The sequence below is a fragment of the Amblyomma maculatum genome, chromosome 6, assembly GCF_055883805.1.
Source record: "Amblyomma maculatum isolate TAMU_Amacu chromosome 6, ASM5588380v1, whole genome shotgun sequence".
Classification (NCBI taxonomy): Eukaryota; Metazoa; Arthropoda; class Arachnida; order Ixodida; family Ixodidae; genus Amblyomma; species Amblyomma maculatum.
Window position 1 is genome coordinate 130191675 of NC_139349.1, and position 24125 is coordinate 130215799.

Below are 24125 nucleotides of genomic sequence, written 5' to 3' on the forward strand. Positions count from 1 at the left end.
TCAAGTGCCACCGGTATTTTTACCTTCACTGTTTTTTCGGTCGTAGTAAGCATATTTGTACACAATAAATTCATAGATATAAAATCTTGCCATGCAAGACTGATTCAAACACAACACATCAAAAAACGACAGTGCTTGGGGGGGGGGGGGGGGGGGGGTAAAAATGCTGGATAATTTACTTAGCTGCTTATCGCCCTAGCCTAACTAAACAAGTAACTCGGAGATCAGCTATTTAGAACACCGCTCAAGGTGGTCTCTGGAGCCAACATCCACATTCTATTAGCTGAATAATTCTTTTAAATCATCCGGCTTACGTAGGTTTTTCCGTCAGCCAGGCTGGCGACCCTCGCCCTTCATCGCGCAGCTCCGAAAAACATCTGAGCCGATGCGTGGGCCGGGAGGTCAGAATCGGACCAACGGCGACGAGGAGGTGGCGACTGCGGCGACGCCTTGCGGGACTTATAAAAGGCTCCGATCCACGGACCGCCGTGGCCAGTGTAGCACAGAGAGAGGCTGCGGTACGAACAGTCGCGCACGTGCTGCTGAGGTATCGGAAACGACTGGCACAGGAAACGGCGCGAAAAATTGTAGGGCGACTTCGGTGGAAAGTCCTCAATTCAGAGCGCAAGTACTCTCAACGTGCACAAGCAGCTCCTTATCAGCGTCCGTGAAAAAATACAGGACAGAACGTGCGGAATCAAGGAGCGCATAACAGTAGCGTCGGAAGGTCCGTTGCAAAAAACGCCAGCGTTGCTGGCTCCTGCAGCTTCACGAGCGGAGTGAGCAAAATCTCGGACGGCTGCGCCTCCTCCTCTATCTGAAAGTTAGTGCGGAGAGGAGCGGCAGGTCGAGCTCTCCCGCGCATCAGCTCCGGCGGGCGTCTTCGGCCGGACGTCGCGAAGAGGGCGTGCGCTCCTCTCCCGCGAGTTTTGGGGAGCGACCGCCGCATTCCGCGCGGGCGCACCGGACGCCGCCGAGGGAGGAGCCCCGCAAACGGGCGCGCACGGGTCCCCAGGGAGAGCAGCAGCAGCACGCGCGCAGCAGACGCCGAGACCGCGCCGCACGGAGCGCACGAAGAAGCATGCTGGCGGCGCGAGCCATGTCCCTGGTGCGTGTTGGGCTCCTGCTGTGCTGCGCCGCCTCCGCCCGGCAGACCGGCGTCGACGGGACGCCCCTCGGGGGAAAGGTGAGACCCAGAATTTTCTGCCCCTATCCCTAAAACTCCTTTTTTCTGACATGCAGATAGCAGTCTTTACAAACAGATTGCAAAAGTTTTGCGCAGGTTCGCGAGAGGGGCCAGCGTGAACTTAGATTTGTTGACAAAGACGCGCATGTGAGCTCCAGCTCGAATGGTGTTTCTTGGTTTTGAGATAACAGCGGTTTTCCCAATTTTCGTTGTTGTCCCTTCTTTCTTTCAATTTTTACGCTTCCTCGAAAAATGTGAAAACTTCCGTTTTAAACGTTTATTCTAAGATGCACTTAGAAATATTTTTATTCTTCGCCTATATTCAACGAATATAACTGCTCTTGCATGGAGATCGAAGTTTCAACTGTTGAAATTTCAAGAGACGAGGTTCTAGGCAAACAGCAATTTTTCGCACATTCTGGCTTTTCCCAATCACTTGTATCGTCGAAAATTGCATGGATTTTATTTTCACCGATGTCCGCATTGGATATAATAAATACGAGCATGAAAGGTATTGCGGTAGTGAGTTAAAGTTCAACAGGAGTCTTCAAAGTGAACCTATTGCGCTTTTGCCTGCCTGCAAACTTTTGCGATGTGTCGAGCAGGAAACAGCTAAAAAAATTTCGGCGATGTTTAGACGAACAGAACTATACGACGATTTTCTGCCCGGACTATCGCTGATGTACTGAATCTAAGATGGTTTAATACCTTTTGAAATCACCCATTTTTTTTTTCCCACTAGTTTGAATTGGTCACGAATACTGAGATACTCAGAACAAGCTCCTGACCCTACTTCTCGCTGTTTTATTTTTTTCTTGTCTAACATGCACATTTCTTCCAAAATTAATAAAGGCTGTTAAAATATACTTTAATTTTTAGAGCGTAGCAGGAATGTTGTTTAATTTACAGTACACTAAGTTACAATGTACTATACACAAAAACAAACTCCACTCAACAATTTGTTTCTTTTTCTTACGCGTAAGATTAAAACACTGTTTTTGCAAAAGTGCATTTTGCTGCTTCTCAGGATCAATTTACACTGGGTATCTATTGGGCGACAGAGTATATGCCGTCGCTCAAGACTATTTTTTTTTTTTTGCAAAAGTATTTTATTGCGTCTTAAAAATGTAGACGCAATGTACCTTACATGACTAAGAAAACCTACAAGAACATACAGCTCGCTACTCTGCCTAAGAAATAAAAGCTGGGGCCATAAAATATATTTAACGCGCATTGAATGCTCACAGCGCGCGTAAATGTCCGCTGTTAAACCTTAGAAAGTCTTCATCATAGGAGCGGTGTCACGCTGCAACGTCGGTCTCAAGCTTTCTTCCAAGTGGTTCTCATAATTTCTCATGTATTTTGACTAATTACAGAGAGAAAATGAGGGCACGTTAAACTTGTGGGTTGCGTCATGAGTTCAAGCCTGATAAATACATCTGGTCAAAATGAAGGTCTAATTTTCACATCATTTTGCTAATCGTGGTCCCAAAGAGCTTCTGTACAAAGCGGCACCATATATTTTACTTTCCATTTGCTTTACCTGCTTTTTGAAAAATACAATGTTTAATCTTGCTTGAATCAATTGTCCAGAATTCTTGGACTGACTCACCGGAAAGCCCAGTCGATATGAAAGCGGCGGGGCGCCCATTGCCAATTATTTTCTGTTTGTTGTCTGTGCGTGTCATCGCTCAACAGGTATGAATCTCGGCGCCTCTCTGAACAGCCCTCCCGCATTCAAGGCAAAGCAATCAGTGGTGCGTAAAAGCGCTGCGGTGTATCTAAACCGGATAGAGCAGTTTCTGGCGCTTTCGGAGGTGTTAGAACTACGTCAATTTACCCGACAAACGCAAACGGAGCTCAGGTACATCTGCACGTGTCAGCAGTCTCGTTACGCACGACGGGCGCGATGTTTTCCAAAACAGCGTTGCGGCGTTCCCGAGCTGCTCGCTTCGTTACGCTTAAGCTCACCAGAAATACAAGCGGCTGTTTATGCGAATAGGAACACTAACCTGCGCTCACGGCGGAGACGCGCGATCGACCGCCCCGCTTATTCCCGCGTGGCTCGGAATTGATTAACTACATATAGGAGTAACGAGGTAACTAAATGTGGCACAATTCACACCTTGTCCTTAAACAAGCCGTGACGCGAGATGTATGTGATTAAAGTACAAAATCGTTATGTTTATTAGGTGACAGTTTTCCTACTGAACCGTATCAATAATTAAACTTACGCACCTAAATGCACAGGGCACTCTTTGGTAGTTAGGTAATTGCACTGAGAGGCATGTCTGGTTTCGAAACTGGAGCTATGCTCAAGCCGAGAGATGAAGCGCACTGAGGAGTGATTTAATCCAAGGGATCTCTTTAAATCACGTATACTCAGAACATAAATTGAACAAAGAAATATTCTTGTTCAAGGCAGGAAGCCAAAATAAGTATTTGCTAGAAGGCATTCTTTGTAGAAAGATGCTTAACAACCTGGCGCTCTTCTCCGGAGGCAAAGCTTGGCATCTTTTTTCAACGCGATGAATAAGGTTTTTCAGCAGAGGACGGAAGCCGACTGCTACCCTTTTCCTCGAGGTAGCCGCAGGCAAAGTGCGCGGAGGACGACTTTTTTTCGGTCCCTATAAGCGATAATGCAAGCGTGCATCCACCTAGAACTACCGACACTTCCTGCCTGAAACAGCGTTCTTTAGGCATTTCTTCTTTTTTTTTTTTTTTTTTTTGGTACCGCCATGCAGTACAAAGGCATGATCAGCCGCGTATGGGTTTGACGTCACAATCGTTTCCAAATATTACGTTTCCTGTAATAATTTGGAAAAACATAAAGGTTAATGTTCTGTCTCAAGTTATCCTACTCTCAGCCTCACCGTAGGACACTAGCTAGGTATCTAAACGCTGAGCATGCTGAGCATGCTTTTAACTTACCGAAGCTCGGAAGACAAGTCGTTCTTACTAAATATGTTGATGGTGCTACCTTCAGATGTCCGCGCGGAAAGTGCATTAACAACAATTTGTAGCTGGCAGGTTTCGCCTAGTACTCTAATCTTTACTTACCAGTCAGTCTGTACGGGATTGTCTTCTAAAAGGTGTTAAAGGGTTAAAATGTGATCAATGTTATTAGACTGTGGTGCATGCAGAATATGCTCACTGGGTACCGCATTGTTCTGGAAACGCTTCCAAGCATTCATTTTCACCTATTAAGAGAGAGTTCACCGCTGTTTTCAATCTTTTCACGAGAAAAATCCCACAGGTAACATAAAAATGAGTACTTTGCGGGATGTCTGTGTACGTTGTGCATACTCTAAAAGCGTAGTTAATCCGATGTAATGCATCTGAAAGATCAAGGTGTAAATGCGCCTTCGCTTAACTAATGATGCTGCGTGTGGTCTGACTAGCGGTTTTCCTTTTTGCAGTATATGCTGTCTGAACGAAACAAAATCATTAGCGCGTCTGCTACGTAGCTTTCAGAAGTTGACACTTTTTTATAATTTGCTTACTTGCGCTGGAAGGTAAAGATATCCAAAACGGCTGTGATATAATGAGCTCTAAGCTATTCAACTTTGCCACCGCACGCATTACAACGGAAAACAAGGTATGGAAGCTTCAGAAATATTGCGTGGAGTCTATCAGCGCGTGTGGTGAATTCCAACTGCAAGCGCCGTGAGTAACAAATGTGACCATGTACAAAATGCTGCGTGATCACGCCACAACATTTAATGGGTTTATAAACCAAAAAAAGGATTTTTCAAAAAAAAAAAAAGAGAATCACGATACCTATCCGGCGTCCGTAAGAGACCTGCTGTTATTTGAGTGGTCAGAAGAAGATATACGACCTAACTTGAACTTGTAGTGAACTTAATACAATGTGTCTTGAGGAAGCAGCAAGTTTTCGTTTCCTAACAAAGTTGCCAATAAACAAAGAACGAAAACCATAAAGTTTGACTGTACGGTATACGTACGCGTATACCTACATCACCATAAAGCTTCATCGGTATCTGTGGCTTTGGTGCGCATTTTGAGCGCGTTAATTTTCATTGCCGACCTTGGTTGAGTTCTTGGGCGGCTACCAGGCAGTACCTATTGGCCCCTCCCTACAAAACAATTCCTACGCATACAGAAAGGAGAGACTACACCAACTAGCCCAATCAAGATCAAATGCAAAAGAGAACAGATAATATGATCGCTTCTCTACCTCTACCTTTTGATTGTTCGAATTAAGAGGTGAATTTCTGCAGCAGCGATCGAGGGGATTTCCTCGTGAGTAGTGCACGTGAAAGATATCGCCATTATAACGTTCTCAGAGACCAAATAATTTTCCTGTAGTTTCAGGATGTCGGCAGACTTTATAATATCACAGCGCAATGATTCAAGAAGCGTCAGAGACCTTTTACGCGAAGCGTGTACAGCTCGTTTGGTCAAGAAGCCATCTCCGTAACCCAAATTGATCTGTCTTCGAGCCATATTGCAGACTTGTTTGCACCAGGGATTCGAACCGCGACTACATATGCACCTCTGACAAGTGTAGGTGTCTACCGACAAGTGAGATACTACACTTTCCTTTTCCCATAACCAACTTCAACAAACGCAGTCAAACTTCAAGCAGTACGTCTGCTCCGACGTGTCAGCCGCTGCCCTAAATTTTCCAGGACATCCACCAGTTTACGGCGCGCATCCCACAATCAATACGCATTGAGTGGGTCCCACGGAATTTGCTGCCTTCCCAAAGTCAAGCTGATTTTGCAACCCGCCTCGTGAACCAAGACGCATCAATCCCACGGCTCCTCGAAGGGGACGACGCTACCCTCCTTTTGTCAAGAAAGGAGCACCTCCGGCGCCGCACACGTGCGCTTATCCCTCTGTGTGCGATATCCCTTCCCCGCGGTCTCACCCGTGCAGAGGAGGTTGCGCTTAGGAGGATCCGGGTCGGTGTGGCCCTTACACCAGCTGTCACTAGGACGTGGTCATACTTCCAACACTTATATCCTCGCCAAGGATGCTCGATCTGTAACAACGAAGATGTCGAGGCCGACATCCACCACTTGCTGTGGGACTGCCCAGCACTCAAGCCAACACGAATCCGGCACCTGAGCATAGCTGGCCTTTCAGCAACCAATCCTACCTACTTGGACGCAGGGACCTCATCATCGCTCACTTCTGGACTTGATAAAATCAGCCAACCTTTTTCCATTCATTTAATCATTTATTATTCTTTCATCTCATAACCTACTGATGCCCTGAGGCAATAAATCGACTTAAAAAAAAAAAAAAAAACTATTCGGAGAATAAAGGTATGCTCCACTTGCGTTCTTTATTCTGTTTGTATTCTATTTCTCTTTTTTCTCCACTTCTACGCATGTGGTAGCCAGTCGAATGTACGTACGTCCAGTCGGCTTCTCTGATCACACTTTTCATGCGCGCATCCTCTGGTAAAAGCTTAAGCAAGAAGCCGGCATTCTAAACTTATCACATGAGAGAGCCGGGATCCTGGGAAATTTTCGACAGTTAAATACGCAATACGCAATATGCTCGCAATATGCTCACGCAATATGCTCGCGCGGTTCCTGCCTCATATCGGACTGTTCTCCGGCCGTAATATGAGCATTGTACGCAGAGCAACAAAGAATTCATTACATACTACCACCACGCATAAGAAGAAAAAAAATTGTTTTATTTTATAAGAGGATGTTGATTCTCATAGTCTGTCGACCAGTCGTTACCGCAAGGATTTGCAGGTGATGTCTGAACAATGTTTTTATTCTTTCGAACGTGGTTTCGGCGATATCTTTAAATGCACATCCGAAAAATACCTTCGACCCGCAGGCCTTTTTGTAAACGCAATATTCAAAACTTCAAGGTTTCCCGAACTTGTCTTCCGTTGTCCGGAGTGCCGGAGTGCAACAACGGCATATATCGTTGCGAAAGCAACGCTACGACAGCCAAAGCGAAACCTCGGGCGGTAGCAGCTACGCCGTGAAAAGGCGTAGCTACGGTCTCCTCATAAAGAAATAAGCCTGCCATGACATTTTAATTCACGTTACCCATATATGCCCCGGGCAGAAGCTACCAACTCGGGTCGCGCGTTTCATATGGGAGGATGATATCAGAATCAGTCTGCCAGAACCGTTTGCATTCTCCTTACCCCTACGACTCGCAGGCATGTCTATGCGGCTTGGTTGAAGCGTGACGTTATAAGTGGGCTAGTAGCTTACGCTCTCGCGTCATGCCCTAAAGCATCAGCTGAAGTGTCCCCAACAATGTAGCCCTTTACACTGATAGAGCTTGATAGGGGAATAATGTAGCATGCAAACAGATTTTGCCGTTGCTTTCGCAATTGAACTAGGATTAACCAGAGCTAAATCACAACTAAATTTTTTATTGCGGGCGTGGTTCGTTTATTCCATTTATGGTTTTCACAAAGGAAGATAACCTAGCCCCCCCCCCCCCCCCCTGCTCCCCTCCGCCGCCCCCCGAAAAAAAAAAAAAAAAAAGGAATCGGTTAGGAGTGGTATCTGGGGATACTGTATCTATATTCCAAGGTTTGGTATTCAACTGCACTGCTCTTTAGGCTGCAATGAATTGAAGAATAACATAGAGCAATGTTTCAGCGCTTCGGATAAAGTACTATACCCCCGCTAATCAAGGAAGCCTAACATTTATTGGAGTAAATGAAGCACAGAGCGAGCGTAAATTCATTCCAACAAATTTTCACGAAGAAAGCACAGGCAATTCTTTCAGGTTCAAACATTCCTTAGAAATCAAGAACTTAAATTTCCCAATGGTGCCTAAATTTCTGATTGCAAAAGAAAGTATGACAGGTGGCAACCAATAAATAAACAGATTGTGCTCGGCCGCAAAAGGGAGCACGCAGAGCAGGTATGGCTTCTCCTCACAATACATGGTGATGAGGCGAAGCAAGAGTACCTGTTAAGCATGAAACCTTATATCGCATTCGCAAGGCGGGGGCGCTCTTACCGGAACAAAAACCATTTCACGAAACCAAGCTACCTTTCATAAATGATTTTTAGAGGAAACCTTAAACCTCTCTAATGCGGTTGCTGCGTCAGAAGAGAAATTTCGACAACATTTTTTTTTGTCATACTTTTTATTCGATTCGACCGAGTAAAGGCATGCGAATGCCTATGAGTGCGCCAGCTTCGAGTTGTGCTGCTGGAAACGAAAACAGAAGTCTTCTTCTATGTTCCTAGGGAAAGCGAAGATACGCGCATAAACGAAACTTGGGTCATATGGTATACGTTTCTCCAATTGCGTCATATTTTAAGGTTGCGCGTTTTTTTCTTGTGTTAAAATGTTCGGCGGACGTTTTCTTCTTTTTATTTCGGAGCGCGTAGTGGTTTTCGTTTCATTTCAGCAGCCGTTATCTTGCGCAATAATTAAGAGGTTTTTTTTCCTACAGCTGATTTAGCAGTAAATGGCTGGGAAATGCATGTTTAGAACAGTGGCTGTATTAAAGAAAGTTGTCACCTTAATGCAAATGAAAGAAGTGATTGAGCAACATGAGGAAAACGTAAACTGAAGTTTACCATTCTTGGTGGTGCAGTTGCTAGGGCCTTCGACTGCTGTGCCTACGGTATCGCGAACGAAAGCCAAAAGATCGGCTGCCAGAAGAGGCATGGCCAGCTTTCGTGAAGTGTGCCACCGACGTTGTGTATGAAATTCCGTTGTCCAGCAGAAAATCCTGTATTGGACAGATGGGATGATGTGTGAATGAACGACTTAGGGAACACGCAAGATATATTAAAAATAATGATTATAAGCGACTTGTTGAGCACTGTAGGGCTTGTACCAATTGTAAACCACGGCACTGCGAAGTGAGGATTTTGGGCAGAGGTAGACAACAGTCGGCTCGTGAAATCCTGGAAGTCTTTCATATCAAAAATGCGGGTCCGAGCTGTGTTAGTGACACTTCTGTTGTGCTATGAAGCTGAGCGACGCATGGTGTGTCTTGTTGCCTTGTACGCGTGCGCACCAGCTGGGAGGGCTATATTTTTACGTATTCTGTCTCCTGATTGAACAGTTGGATTTAGCACCCGTGTAATCCTCTTTCTTGTGTTGTATCCCCGTTGCGCTAAAAATCATTTATTATGTCATAAAACCAACTAGCTCAGCAGTTGACCCTCTTGAAGCCTGGGAAGTTGTCTAATTGTGAATCCAAATAATGGACGAGAGATTGATCACCCGAGGCTATAGGAAATAAACAGACAGAGCAATGAAGGTGACAAGTTCCAGATAACTACACAGTGTTCGAGGTATTTAAGGATAACAGAGTAACTCAGTATTCTAAACTGCGCGAGTTTCGCTAAATTTAAATAATTTGAACTAATGCGAAAACTGCTTCATAAATGGACTGGTTTTATCGCAATTTAGAAACCAAAATGCACTTACTTTCATTAAGGAAGACTACTATCGGATGTTTGCTCTGCCACAAACTGAAGAGGGATCCAACAGAAACGGTTTCAATTTTTTTTACTAAATTCACCTAATGCGTCGCGCTCACGTCGTGCATGCAGCTAATACTGCGTCATTTGCGATCTTTTTCCAGGACAAATATGCTGAATTGAGAAAAATGTGTGAAAAAAAAAAGTGCTTCTCTTTCAAATGCTGCTCGCTTTATCAAGCTGAATCCACAGTTTAATTTGATTACACGCATGACGTTTCAAATGCGGCTTGTTGGCTTTTGTGAAGGCCTAAAAGTGCAAGCTTACGAAGTGCCTCCCAGATCTGCTTTATGTGAAGAGAAAAGTGTTTAAAATGCGACAAAATAGGTTTCGGGAGTTTTCTAGACTTTTTCACGAACTTTGACAATACCGGTTTTCTAGGCTATGGTGGGGACATGCGGTAGCTTAATCCTCAACTGTTTCCTATGCAGCAAGTACAGCCCAGTCTCCGAAAGGGCAAAGCCTTTCATCTATTTTACATCAAAAACGTATAAGATTCTTTCTAAAAAAAAATAAAAAAAAAACTTCCATGGGCGCTGTGAGCGCTAAAAAAACTTCCATGGGCGCTAAATTCATTCCGACACGAATTATATACATATTCTCACTTTATTTATATTTTTGTAGTTGATACTGTCCTAATTGGTATTCCATAGTCTTTCATCCTCTAATATTGTCAAATTGAGATTCTCTGTCAATTACGATCCCATTATAGTTTCCATTCTATTTTAGGTCTGATTTTGTTACAATGCCAATTTCATTGTCATTGCTTTTTCGTTTAATCGATGCTCTCTTCTTATTTTCTTAATCATTTTCCCCCACTTTCATTTTTGTCGAGTTAGGCTGTCTGGCCTGTCTCTCCTTTTCCCTACAAGTCGAGACATAGTTTCCCGCTTCTTTACTACCTGCCAATTTCCACGGTTGGCAAGTTGCATAGCTGCCAAGTGGAAGTTTCGCAGAAAGGCCAACGCCGGGCAGTTTTGGCTTTCATGAAACAGTTAATTTTATCACAAACAATGTAGTAACAAACTCACCACTATGCGCTTAAGAAACACCTTTGGTGGGAACTAGAATGTCGTTTTTTTTTCAAATTTACACAAACTTTGCATATTCAGTTTTTCCTGGCTTAGACGGCTAAGGATATTGAAGCTTAAGAGAAATGTTTCTGCTGTGTGTATATTTCTTTAGTGCGAGCATTTTATATTACCTTGAACAAAAATTTAGTCTTCTTTATCCAATAAGCTTTTTAGACTAGAACACGCGATTCGACAATGTAGCGACGTTCCAGAGGCTCGGTAACTGTGTCAATCATAAATGTCAGGTGCTGCACCGATTTGAGGGCGTCGGTTCAGCAAATATATATCGCATTTGTCTCCTCAAAGTTTAGTATTCAAGAGAGGTCAGTCATTAATTTTTAGTTTCGCTTCAATAAATCATTTAATTCTGTAATTTGCCTCCGGACATTTAATCCCAGTTCATGGGAAAATGAAGATTCGCGGCATATGTCCAAATGCTTCACGCAGTGTCCAAGTATTCCATGCTGAGAAAGCTCATCTCTGACGTATTTAAGGAGATTGCTTCGCCGATTAATCGCGAAACTTGGCATTTTGTCTTCAAAGCGGATATTTAAAAGATGAAAAAAAAAAACAAACAAAAACCTTCCTCGGCGTTCTCCTTTATCTGTGCCTCTCAAATCTCTTCGCTAATGACGTCCAAAAGATTTGAGACGGCAAAATATAAAGATTGCTTTCGCGTGCTACAGCTTACGCCATGGTGGCGCGTTCAGCTTACACTTAATCGCGCAGCACACATAGACGGAGAACATACGATAGCTAAATCTCATTACTTATTTTATCCTCTTTTTGTTAATTCACACCGTCGGCAACCACTGCTACGTCACTGACGCGTCAGACGCCTTCAGTGACGCGTACCAACGGGTCGATTCGCTCACGTTTCAGCACGATGCGGTGGCCATGAAGTAAAAGCAAAGAAAATACTCCTCCGGAACACTTAAATCTTTATTGCCTGCCGCTGATATGAACATACGGGCAATGCAAACGCCTGTCGCCAAGTCGAGAAACTAGCTCAGATGGGACGTACCTCTTTTCGTGCGCCATGTCATCTATCCATATAACCTGCCAGTATAGCGGCGAGGTTTCTGCATTACGTAAAAAGCAGAGCTTTGTACTTAGCCGCTCCTGTTTCATGTAATAAACGAATACAGAATACTTTTTTTTTTTTTCGAAGTAACCCGTCATCCCTCGCAGTGCTGTAGCAGGTATTGTCCGACTCAGGTTATGGGCAATACATTTTGTTTCGCTGTTGTGAGGCGTTCATCTTTTTTAGCCGGATGCAGGGGATCACCTTTCCTTCACGAAAAATTACTGCTTTAGAGGCTAGTGCAAGCACTTCGATAAAGATGACTCAGCCAAGGTTTGTCCTTGGTATGCCGGATACCAGTTCAGCCACAGATTCTGGAAGAAAGGTGGAATATATGGGTGTTAGTGCGCAGCAGTGGTAGTAATGCATCTACAGGATTTGTTTGTAACTGGCCAGCGCCCATACCTCACCTTGCATGGATTTGGCTCCTCCTGACTAGCTGAAACGGGTATAATTTGATTAACGGGCCGTGGTTAACGGTTTGATAAATAGCAGAAAAATATGCCCTTTCATGGCCGTTTTTCTAAACGATGCGCTGCTTTTGAAACGGTACTGGAGTTTCTTGCTGCAATTTGTTGAGATACTTATAATTGCTGGAGGCCTTTGGGATGTATTTAGGATGCTGCGTAAAAAGGAGTCCATATTAAATAATTGTTTATCTGCTTATTCAAGTAGCTTCAGGGTTATTAAATGAGAATAAAGGGACAGACACTGCATGAGATAGAGTGGAGCAAAAAAGATGTTAGGGTCCCTGAGGCGGTATAAAGTAAAAAAGACACTAATAAACACAGCATGAACAAATATGGCAAATACCCATTTCAACTGGGAAATAATGAGTCAGTGAAAAACAAACGCAAATAACATTGAAAAATATTTCTAGAGAGCGATTGCGTTACGCAATATTAAAGGTCGGTTAAGGACGTTACATGCCTGTAATTGTAGTTCCAACTATCGTAATTGAGAGGGGGAAATGAATACATTAAGAATGATTGGTTGGGCATGAAGGGACACCTAATCTGTAGGTGATTATCTTTTGACGGGGCACTGGAGAGAAATTGAAGTCCGATGGATTGGCGTATCCTTGTGACAAAGACGCAACATTCTATGGAAACAGAGCCTCCACAAGCTTAAGGGGCCCGTAGCATGAAATGGAGGCATCGTCATCAGTGGCTCATTTTGCCACCAGACTTCGGTGGACACGTCTGTAAAGGTTTTTCTGGAGCGAAGCCTAGCAGCTTATCTACCCTGCAATTATCTTCACTGCGATTATCATGAAGTTATTTCCTGTGTTGGAGCCCCAGTTATGAATCGTTGGGGGTGAAAATATTTTAACGGCAATTTTCTCAAACATAAATGCGCATATTGCGGTCATACAAAACAGCAATTGCGAAAGGAGCCTTGAAATTAATTTTTTTCCTACAAGAACTGAACAGTTGCCACTGACGGCCTCTTGACCCATTAGCAAAATATTGGGCGACATACATTTACTGGGGCATTATTGGCTTATTCAGGCGGACTCGAGCAACCTTTTGCGAGCCTGTAACTGTGTGGTGTTGTTCGGAAGTTTCACGTTCATTGCGTTTTCCAACATTTATTGCTGAGTTTTATAATGAGGATGTAGTAACTTAGTGTGTATTATATAGAATTTCAATTAAGCACAGCACCTTTTATGACCGCTGCTCGTTTTATTCATTCTCAATAAACTAAATAGCCAAAGAAATCGTGGAAAAATGTACTCTATCTCTCAGTTTCATTAAGTCTAAGATTTAGTCGCGCATGTCGCTTATTAATAAGAAAGCACTAGAAGGCCTACCGCAATGAACGCCCGCACCTGCTGAAAATACGCATATGAGCTATGGTATTTGAATGTGGAAATATGGAGTACGTATGATATGAAAAATATAACCAACCTTTATTTTTTCCATACCTACCGGTGTAACTTCAATATACTTTCCATACAATTTTCATATACCTTCTATGCGGTCATACAGGTTCCTCATACTTCCATAGGCGTGATCTATTTAGTTCATAATCACTCCTTGTGTTCTACATAGTGTTAGTATATTTTATATACAATTATGAAGCTCCTCTTATAGAAAGCTTAGTAGGGGACATAGCAAAAAAAAAAAACAATTAGTGTCGCAGACCTCCACGCACATGACAACGTCAGCCAAGGTATCTAATCGATAATTCGAAGATATACCAACAACGACTATCGATACCTGTATAATATCAATTACCATTTAGTAATCACAGTCTAATAAAGTTTTCAGTTAGCATAATATAACTACACCTAGATTTTCTAATTAGCATACATTTTCCTCATTTGACTTCACAACAAATCTCAAAATTCGCAGCAAAACGAGAAACAAGGTGTCATAATAAGTAATGGGCATTGAATATATTAGCAATAGTTGCGCACAGATCCCCGAAGCGCTCTATGTGTTTCCAGTCCTTTTTTTTATTTACATAATCAGCCTGTTTTTCTCTGCACTTCCCATAACTTTATCTTTCGCGGACCAGAATTGCCGTTTACATAGTATGCAATAACGTTCACGGACGAGTGATCGGCTTGTCACTTACTGCGCATCACTAGAGCCCCTGGATTTAGCGACAGCTGTTTACTTTCCCGGATGCTAAGGTAGTTCGGAGTGGCAAAAAGAAGAATGACTCCAAGAAAGAAGACAGACTCACATCCTACTTTCATGTACTAAACTCGAGAACTTAAGAAAAAAATATTTTACACATCTTTACACAGAACAGATTCCTCTCCATCCCAGCCTGCTGTGGGAGAAGATGCACTGGTTGAAGTGAACAATGTTCTCCATTTTCTAAAGGATGCAAACCTTCCGAACAAACCTAAAAAAAAAAAAAAAAGACCAGTGCTCATTTACAAAATAAACACAATCCTTGTTCCCGGCGCATGATAGCCTGGGTTGCTTATGCGCCAAAAAAAACCAATACAATACAATACAATATTTGCGTTTCCTTCTAGAGCTTAGTCTTCGAGATGATCAGAACTGCATTTGGTGCATGATAGCCTTAGTTGCTTATGCGCCATAAAACGCCATATAACTAACATATAACTATCATCTAGATGAAGCCGCAATAACCGAATTTTAAAAATTGAACACACCTTAGGCAAAGTCAATCCAATGGGTCGTGGTAGACTACTCACTATAAAAGATTGAAGTAAGGTAATGTGAAAACCGATGTGTCGTTAATTACTGTATATTTTAACGTGCGAACTAGATTGTCTGTTTAGTTTCTGTTTCTTGTTTTGATTGCAATAGTAAATTGCGCGTCATTCTGTCGTAAACTGGCGCTTTGTTAAAACTGGTGATAAGCAGCGCGTTTAAAGTGAGCCTGTTGCACAGAGATTAAATTTTTCTACGATCAAAAACAGGAATCCAGGTTGTCTTCCGAAGTTGGGTGGTGTGAGGGTGTGTTAAATTTCCTAAAACATGAACCAAGTGAACGTGCCTCCGACTTTACGACTTTCTCGAAGGGCACTGAGCAACATAAGTGGGAAATACATCGCATAACTTTGCAAATTCTCATGTGTGTCTCGACAGAGACAATGCTTGAGACCACGGCCCTACAACCACAGACAAATAGCCAGCGCAGACCGGTTAAACAACCGCGAAAAAAGACAGTGTCGAGTTTGCCGACTGAGATGAGCATGGATCCTGGAAGTCTGAATGGTCCAAGTGTAAGAAGAAAGGGAACACGAGGGCGAACATGGGCGTAATTGTATCATTTTTATTCCCGTGCATGCGCTCGATGTAGAGAAGAATTGATTGCAAGCGGTGTGGCGACGTATTCAAACTCGGACAACTCATTTCCTATAACCTTGGTAGCACGCTTGTGAAGAGGGCTGCTTTATTTGAACTTCACCACCGCTGCTCGGTAAAATGAAGAATCTCTTTTCAAAAACGGGGTGCCACTCGAAGGTTCCAACTCTATGATTCACTGGGACGCGAGGCGTTAATTTGTCTTGGGCTTAGAAAAGGCCTTGCACTGTCACTCCTTACACAGCACGCCAAAAGGAATGATTCTAGAAGACCTGTTCGGCATTCCTTGGTCAAGACACCCGCGTTAAATAAATGGAAGCTGGTGCAGTTTCTCAAGGGATCCATCTTCTTGTTGAATGTGTGCTTAAAATTCAATTGCCTACAAGGGCAGTTGCTTTTGAGCCGCTTCCTAAGGAAATGCAAATATTAGACAGTTCTCGAATAGGAGAACAGAGCTTGTGTGCTGTCCGCCTATTGAAGGGCCTGTTTGGAGGGCCTTCTGGTGTGTAAGACTTGGAGGGCCGGCCGCGTATGGATTACTCTAGCCGCTCCCAGTGCCATTTCGGTAGAAAACTGAACGCTAAATTGTAAAGTCCGCACATGAAATTAATTTCCGTATTCAACTGGGACAGCCTAAGCAGAGAACGCTATCAAAAATTAAGATCAGCATATCATGCGACAGTTATAGTTTGTACTGTTAATGCTAACGAAAAAAAAAGACTATTCGGCCATCCCGCGTTTTCTGACGTCCTTCCTGCAGGCAATAAAACAACACCATATTGCTAGGCTTAGGAGCTGTTTAAATCCAGGAGTGGTATTCATATGTGAAGCGTTTCACTTTCATAATTTTCTGGTCCATAGGCTTTTATCTGTGTCGAGATGGCTTGGCTCCAACCGTCTTGACCCAGTTAAGAAGTTTGTGCATTACTAATTTGCCGTGAACGTGTGTGGCATACTCAAGGAGTAACGATGAATGGATGGAAGGTGTTGGTTGTATCAGCGAAGAATTAATGGTAAAGCGAGCTCTGCTCCAGTTGCACCAGCGGCCGCCATCTTGTCCAACCCCATTCGGCGTTTGGAGGCCTATCTATTTGGCCAGTTTAGCGATAGCGTCATTATTTAACCAATGAGAAAACAGACATTAAAGTTCTGCACATGCACTCTGGTGCTCGGCGGGTTTCCTATCTGCATAACCGACTGGGGCAACCTTTGCTACCGGTCTCTCAAAGGTTTTGGCTGCTAATTATCATAATTGTAAGACATGCGAGTGTTTTACCGACCTCGAAGACGTGGTTTCACTTGAAACAAAGTTCAGACGTGCACGCATATTAAGATTTCGAGTCAGGTTAAAAAACGCTTGAGAAGTTGACAATCCTTAACCAGTAATTGCTCCGGTTGCCGTCGATTGCCTTGCTGCTTTCTTCACTTCAATGACGTGGAGATATACCCGGGGTGCTTTTATGGAAGCGTTCGCATCACTGAAAACTCACTGGCGATGAAGAGGTTAAACATTTTAACCGGTTGTACGGTGCTCTCTCGTTATTAGAAGGTTGGAGATTCGGTGTCCGGGTCGTCCTGCAATGCGCAGTTTTCATTAGCGGATAACTTGCGACCAGCATTCCACGACCTTAGCGAAAGCAAAGATGCTTGATGAAGCGCGGGAAAAGCGAGTTTGCGCCGTACTAGCTATTGAGCGGGGACTTCTATAAACTCACAACAATTTATGAACACTCCCGAAATATTATCCGCTGTCCGCTAGTACTAAAGTGCCTTGCCAGCGACACCAAACATTAGTTTATCGTGCTTTTTCCCCTTCAAGGTAGATCTCCAATGACAGCCTTTACATTATTTTGTTTACCCTGTCCACTATGATCATATTTCACCGTTCGTATTAGCCCTGCCGTCGTAAAGTGGTCGAAAATTTGAAAAATGCTGTTGTAAAACGAATACGTTTCTTTTTTTTTTTTTTCATAGGAGAGTCTGAGGACCGAAAGAAAACAAGAGTAATGAAGGAAAAGATGTGCGATACTGGGCGCTTGATTTTGATTGCACTGCCCGCCTTGGAGGTGACCGCTTACATATTTGTTTTAGTTTTGCCTTTGAACTTTAGCTACGTCGGCTTGATGACAGGGAGCGCTTGGCTAGTAAGCTACTATCGCGTGAGTGTTAGTTACAGTCCCCGATCGTGGCTTCCGAAAGTTAAATCAGACGCCATAGACTTTGAAGTGTACTTTATTGTTTCTTCTCAACCCAGTGCGAGAAGTAACTCTGAAACAAGAATGATGAGTTGACTTATTTTTTGGAATACTGTCATTCTCACCTGAGAACAAAGCAGATAGGCAAGCTGGAAGGAAACAAGATTAGGTTTTCACACGGCGCTTTCACAGATTACGTATAAGAAGTCACACAAAGGTGAATGCAAAAAGGCAAGTCAGGTTAGGAACAATAAAACAAAAAATAAAAAATAAACACCAGATAGGACAACATATTTAGTAGCTATGTGTGTTATTATGATTACAACATGATCAACTTAACAGTAAATGGGAAAATAAAAACAAATCCCCTTCATGATAGTAATGCAATAAATCGTTGCGAGGCGTTTGAATGGTTAACCTTATGTAATCACTGATTACTTGGCATAAGTTCCAGCCGCGAAGTTAACTGCAATAACGATTTAGCATAAATCATCGAAGGATCTAGGCGATTCCACTCTTTCATACCGAGGGGGAAGTAGGAATACACTAACTTGTTGTTGTGAGAGAAGTATTCTGTTATAGTGAGTACGTGTTTATGCCTTGATGGTTTTGATAACTTAACCCCCACCAGCTTGCACACACGAACACACGGCATTAAGCTTAACGGAGGTAGAGTAATTAAAGAGAAACTTAAAAGCGTCGAATTCGAAATGCCACGCGGTCTCTATGCTGGCATTTTGTAATTCTTTCAACTCCATTAATTGGAGCGACGTAATCGCCGGTTGACTATTTGCCCCGTGGCTCTGCCCATCTGTCGCGTGCGAAGTGCCCATGGCGGCACTGAGCAGAGAGCGATAACTGGCTACGCGATGTCACGGTAATCTGCAGGCAAGGAAGGTTTGTACGCTTGCTCCGATCGACAGAGTGCACTTAACCCTTCTGACGGCTCTGAATAGACCGCCTTCGCAACGAGCTTTGCAACGCCGCCGCCATTGTGGTACTGCAGCCGGTGGCCTCACCGGTGCGGCGTCTCACAAGCCGTGACAGCCCCGTCGCTATCGTGTAGTGGTTAGGGCGCTCGATTGCTGTGCCTAAGGGTGCAGGTTTGAAACCCGGCCACGGTGGCCGCTTTTCGATGGCGGCAAAAAGCAATATACCTGTGTGCTATGCGATGTCAGTTCTCGTTAAGGAACCCTAGGTGGTCGAAATGTTTGGATCTCTCCACTATGGTATCTCGCGTAGCCTGAGTCGCTTTGGGACGTATACAGAAACATTTACGTGGACTGACGTAGCTGCGCCAGTTCCCTGATGCTAAACCGCTAAGCACAACCATGCCAAAGAGCGTTTTCGCACGTCTTAATCTGTTTTTGGGGATTTAAGCCATGGAAATTGTTTGTCATATGAGCTCCAACTGTGACGCAGCACAGGGAGTGCCGTATTTTATAAAAACTAAGCAGAAAAGGCCGTCGAAAGAGGCCCTTCAGCCAATAGCCTCGATCGACGGTTAACTTGAATCGGCCGTGTCGAACCACCTGCTTTCATCTGCAAAATGCGACCTTACGCTAGCAGGTCCAAGGGGATCATCCACGACGTCATTAAAAGCGGTCGACGTCACTGGCGTATGAGCCTTTCAAGAACGTTTGCCTTTAAGGAAAAGTTCAGCTTTGGCCTCAGGGCAATCGTGACAATTCGCAGGCGGCAGCCAGAGCCACTTAAGGACGATGGCGGTGGGTGCGCATGTATTTTTCCAGAAATTTGAGCATTTTATGCATATGTTTGGCGAATTTGTACATGATATTCACTTTATAGGCGAAAAATAAACCGAATGACTAATTTGAATCAGTTTTTATACACATGTTCTGCCCTACTATAATGTTTCCATCCAAGTGTCAGTGATTTATGCATGTTGCATTAACGCACTATGTATCGAGTATAACCCTAACGGTATTTTTTCACTTTAATTAGCTGCGTGTTGGCGAAAATGGAAAACGAGACGTTCGCGAGAAAACGGACTAAGTAATGAGTGAAATTTGAATGGTGAGCTCTCAAAATTCGCTCCGTAATGCGCGTTGTATCTTTCATTCAGGGGAGCCAGCAGGGATTCAAAACATCCATTTCGCTCTATGCGCAGGACTTCTCGTAGCGCAGGTTTGTAATTAGCATTTCACCCATATAGAGCTGAGCAAAATACCAGGCTGGTTTGGATGGTAATTCACATTCAAAATGCAGCCGTACGTAATGAGTTTGAAACTAGTCCAAAGAGCGCAAATGCAGGAGGTATTCAGAAGGTTTTGATGCTTCAGTGGAAATGCCTATTTGCTCACACATTACGTGAATATACTTTAAAGGCAGTTTGAAGAATAGCTTCGAAGCTTGATTCTGACGTTCTGTTGATGGCCGAGTAAACGGGATTTCAATGAATTTCGTCGTGTGACGAGTTGGGTATGTGTAGGGTGCCGTACCGCGCTCTCCCGGGATCGTGATCACTCCGCCCTTTTCCTTTCCTGCCAACGCTCTGGATGTAAATAGAATCCACATCGTACTTATATATGCGCTGGTTTGGAGCTCGAGTAGCTCATCACGTGTGCGGATTTCCACTGAAATGCCGCCTTGAACCTTGAAAAAGAGAGGTCGAAATTTAACTCTCAACTTTCACGCGGATTGTTATGGAGCAGTCCCTAAAATATAGGTTCGGCTTGTTTGTGTTTTTCTTTCAAATTATTTTCCACATTTCGTGGTTTCCATTCAGTCAGTGTGGCTTCCCGCGCTGCGTTGAAAACAGGATGGTATCATTTGTGGTTTTGCTGGCAAGGCAGCAAGAGGAGCAATCCAATAGCCCCTTTACTCAAAAAAGGTCACAAAAATATAAGGCCGAGCGTTGTGGAATGTTTACAGCTGCAATGATAAAACACTTACATGAGGTTGGCTAAGCTTTGTTTGGTTGAGGGTCAAAACGGTAGCAAGAAAATGAACTGAACTTGGCGTTCCGGAGCCAGCTGGCCTGAAGGCTTCAAAAATGCTAAGGGGCTCCCTGCAACCGTTTCTCTGCAGTGAACTATAAAAGGAACTATGCAGAGAACTATAGGGAAGTCAGAAAGAGAAGTATACAGGGTGGTTCAAATTTAGACATAGAGATTTTTTATAAACAAATACGAAGGGCATTACACAAGAGTTGTTTTTGTACATTGAGATATGGGGCCGGCCAGACAGGAACTGTGAAGATAATTTTCACCGATATGTTATTTATTCCTAAATACAATATTTCACTTTTGTTTAGCTGCAGTTAACATTCATGTTGCAAGTGAAAACGTATTGACAGCTCATTTTATGTATTAAGCAAGGCATTTCTAAAACCTCAACCCAATGCAGCTATTTACGCACGCGAGACCGCGGCACACAGAAGGAAGCTCTTCCCAATTTCATGGGGCGTATAGCCCTTTATCTGACAAGAATGTGGATTTACATGCACCAGAGATAACGCTTCGCTCTCGCCCAATAGCCAATCACTTGATGAAACAACCATCACCCCGCTCCGTCCGCTGAGTGGTTCGTCGGTTCCGCTGGCCAAGAATGAAACGTTATCAGCGTCGCCTGCCGCTCCACTTTTTTGTGAGACGGAACGCCATATATAAAACACTTGCGTCAAACCAGAGAGGATCTCATGCTAAGTTGCGCGGTCTGGCCTGCTTCATCATCATCATCAGCCTGACTATACCCACTGCAGGGCGAAGTCCTCACCCATATTCCTCCAGTTAACCCGCGGCTGTGCTAGTTTCATCCACTTGACCCCTGCCAACTTCTTAACCTTATCCGCCCCCTAACTTTCTGCCACACCCTGCTACGCTTTCCTTCCCTTGGAATCGAGTTTGTTACTCTAAGCGACCATCGGTTATCCTCTCTTCGCACTACATGTCCTGCCCATGACCATTTCTTCTTCTTGATTTACACTAGAATGTCAGTAACTTGAGTTATTTCTCTGACCCACTCTACACGCTTCCTATCTCTTAATGTTACCCCTACCATTTTTCGTTCCATGGCCCTCTGCGTTGTCCTCAACGTAAACAGAACCCTCTTCGTTAGCCTACACGTTTCAGCCCCATAGATGAGTACAGGTAACAACGAACTGTTGTATACTTTACTCTTGAGCGATACCGGTAAGCTTCTAGTCATAATCTACGAATACTTGTCGAATGCGCTCCATCTCAGTCTTATTCTCCTAGTTATTTCCCTTTCGTGGTCCGGATCTGATGTTACTACCTGTCTCAAGTAGACATATTTGCCTACTACTTCCAGTGCTTCGCTACCTACAGCAAACGGCTGCTCCTTCCCGCGGCTGGTAAACATTCCCCTGGTCTTCTGCATAGTGATTTTCAAGCCTACCTGTCTACGTTTCCAGTCTAGGTCATCAATAATTATTTGCAATTTATCCCCTGAGTTACTTAGCAAGACAATGTCACAGCAAATCGCAGATTACTGAGGTATTCTCCATCTACCCTTATCCCTGACTGCTCGAATTCCAAGTCTCTGAATACTTCCTCTAAGCAAGCTGTGAACAGTACTGGGGAGATCAGACATAATGGCTCGTTGCCTAACCTCTTTTCTATACAGGAATTTTGCTACTTTATTTATGCAGAACTATGGTTGCTGTGCAGCTACTATATATATCTTCCAGCACTTTCACGTACGGCTTGTTTTACACCCTGATTTCGCAATGCCTACATGACCGCCGAGGTTTCTACAGAGTTAAATGCTTTTTCGTAATCAATGAATGCTATGTATAAGGGCTGGTTATATTCCGAGCTTTCTTCTATAACCTGTTTGATGGCATGGCTGTGATTGATAATAGAGTAGTGTTTCTGAAAACCTACTTGATCTTTTGCTTGATTGCAGTCTAAGGGTTTCCTGATTCCGTTAGCAATTACCTTATATATAAGACAGCAACCTTATTGGTCTGTAATTTTGCAGGTGCTTAGCCTCCTCTTTCTTATGAATGAGGATAATGTTTGCGTTCTTTCACGGTTCCGGTACCGTCGATGAAATCATGCATTTCGTATACAGGGTGGCCAGTTTTTCTAGCACGATATTCCTCCCGTTCTTCAACAAAGCTATAGTTATCTGATCCTCTCCAGCTCATTTCCCCCTTTTCATAATCTCGAATGCTTTCTTAATCTCGTCTTTCGTCACTGGCGGGAAGTCTGACTGTTTGTTCCTACCGCTAATCTCATTATTAAACTGGCTACGTTGGCTACTATAGAAATCAGTATAGATCTCCTCAGCTACTTTGACTATCTTGTCCATATTCGGGATGACATTGCCCGCTTTGTCTCTTGGCATATCTAAAGAACCGCGCTGGAAACGAAACGAAACACGAAGAAAGAAGAAGAAACCCTGACTAACAACTGAAATTTTATTTCGAAGCGAACACATTTAAAGGTACACGAAGGGGGCGGAGCCATGGCAATGCTGCGCGATTTCCGAAACACCGCGTGGTCACGTCAAAAAAGATAAAAACATGGAAAAACTAAAAGCGATAAAAATGGTGTAGAGGCCGGGGCATAAACAGATAAAACCAGATAAAAGCGCAGTAGCTTAGCCAAAACGGCATGTAAAAGCTTTAAAAGACAACAGTATAAACCCAGGGTAAAAAATCTGTTTACGGATATTAAAATAGAAAGCGTGGGAAAGACTAAACAGTTACCGTGTTTCTCAAACATTGCACTCCTTTTTCTGACAAGACAAACACAGGGAAGGTGGGCTTACACATTGCTCGTTTGCGCAGTGAATTTAAAGTGTTTCGGCGATTTCTCTAGACAGCCGATCCCGTCCTCTGCCTATAATGGTGCAACTATTGAAGTCAGGGATACAGATATCATCAGCGTTATCAATCTTACATTCCTTACAATGGTTGGCGAGGTGCCCCGAGATTGCAGTGCTACTAACATTGTTATTGATCTCCTGAAGTCTAATATTGATGCACCTGCCTGTTTGACGAACCTATCTCTTCCCATAGGACACAGGTAGACAATAGATGGCGCCTTTTTCACAGGGGACGTGCTGTACAGAATGAGCCTGGCCGCACCCACGGGTGATCAGAGGATTATTTGCTTTTGAGCCCATGGAAGAAAGCTTGTTCGGCCTCCGATCGCCCGTGGGTGTGGCAAGACTCATTCTGCACAGCACGTCCTCTGTGAAACCGACGTCATCTACTCTCTACCTGTGTCCTTAAGCAGCTTTTTTGCCCTGGGCTTCTACCGTCCTCTTTTAGCGCTTTTACATGGCATTTTGGCTAAGTGTTTTTATCTGAGTTCATCTGTTTGTGTCCCGGACTTTA

At 43.7% G+C, this 24125-nt stretch overlaps 1 protein-coding gene across 4 annotated transcripts in view; it reads left to right on the plus strand.

The window, feature by feature from the left end:
• Positions 1-326: 326 nt before the first annotated feature.
• The window catches only part of LOC146186739 (corticotropin-releasing factor-binding protein), a 174299-nt gene continuing 150500 nt past the window's right edge, over positions 327-24125 (plus strand). For all 4 annotated transcript variants that reach the window (XR_014708163.1, XR_014708164.1, XR_014708162.1 and 1 more), the window contains exon 1: positions 327-1186. Coding sequence is in view for 1 of the 4 variants with exons in the window: in XM_084607383.1 (XP_084463509.1) it covers positions 1082-1186 (105 nt within the window). In the remaining 3 variants the exon portion in view is untranslated. The remainder of the gene's footprint in view (positions 1187-24125) is intronic.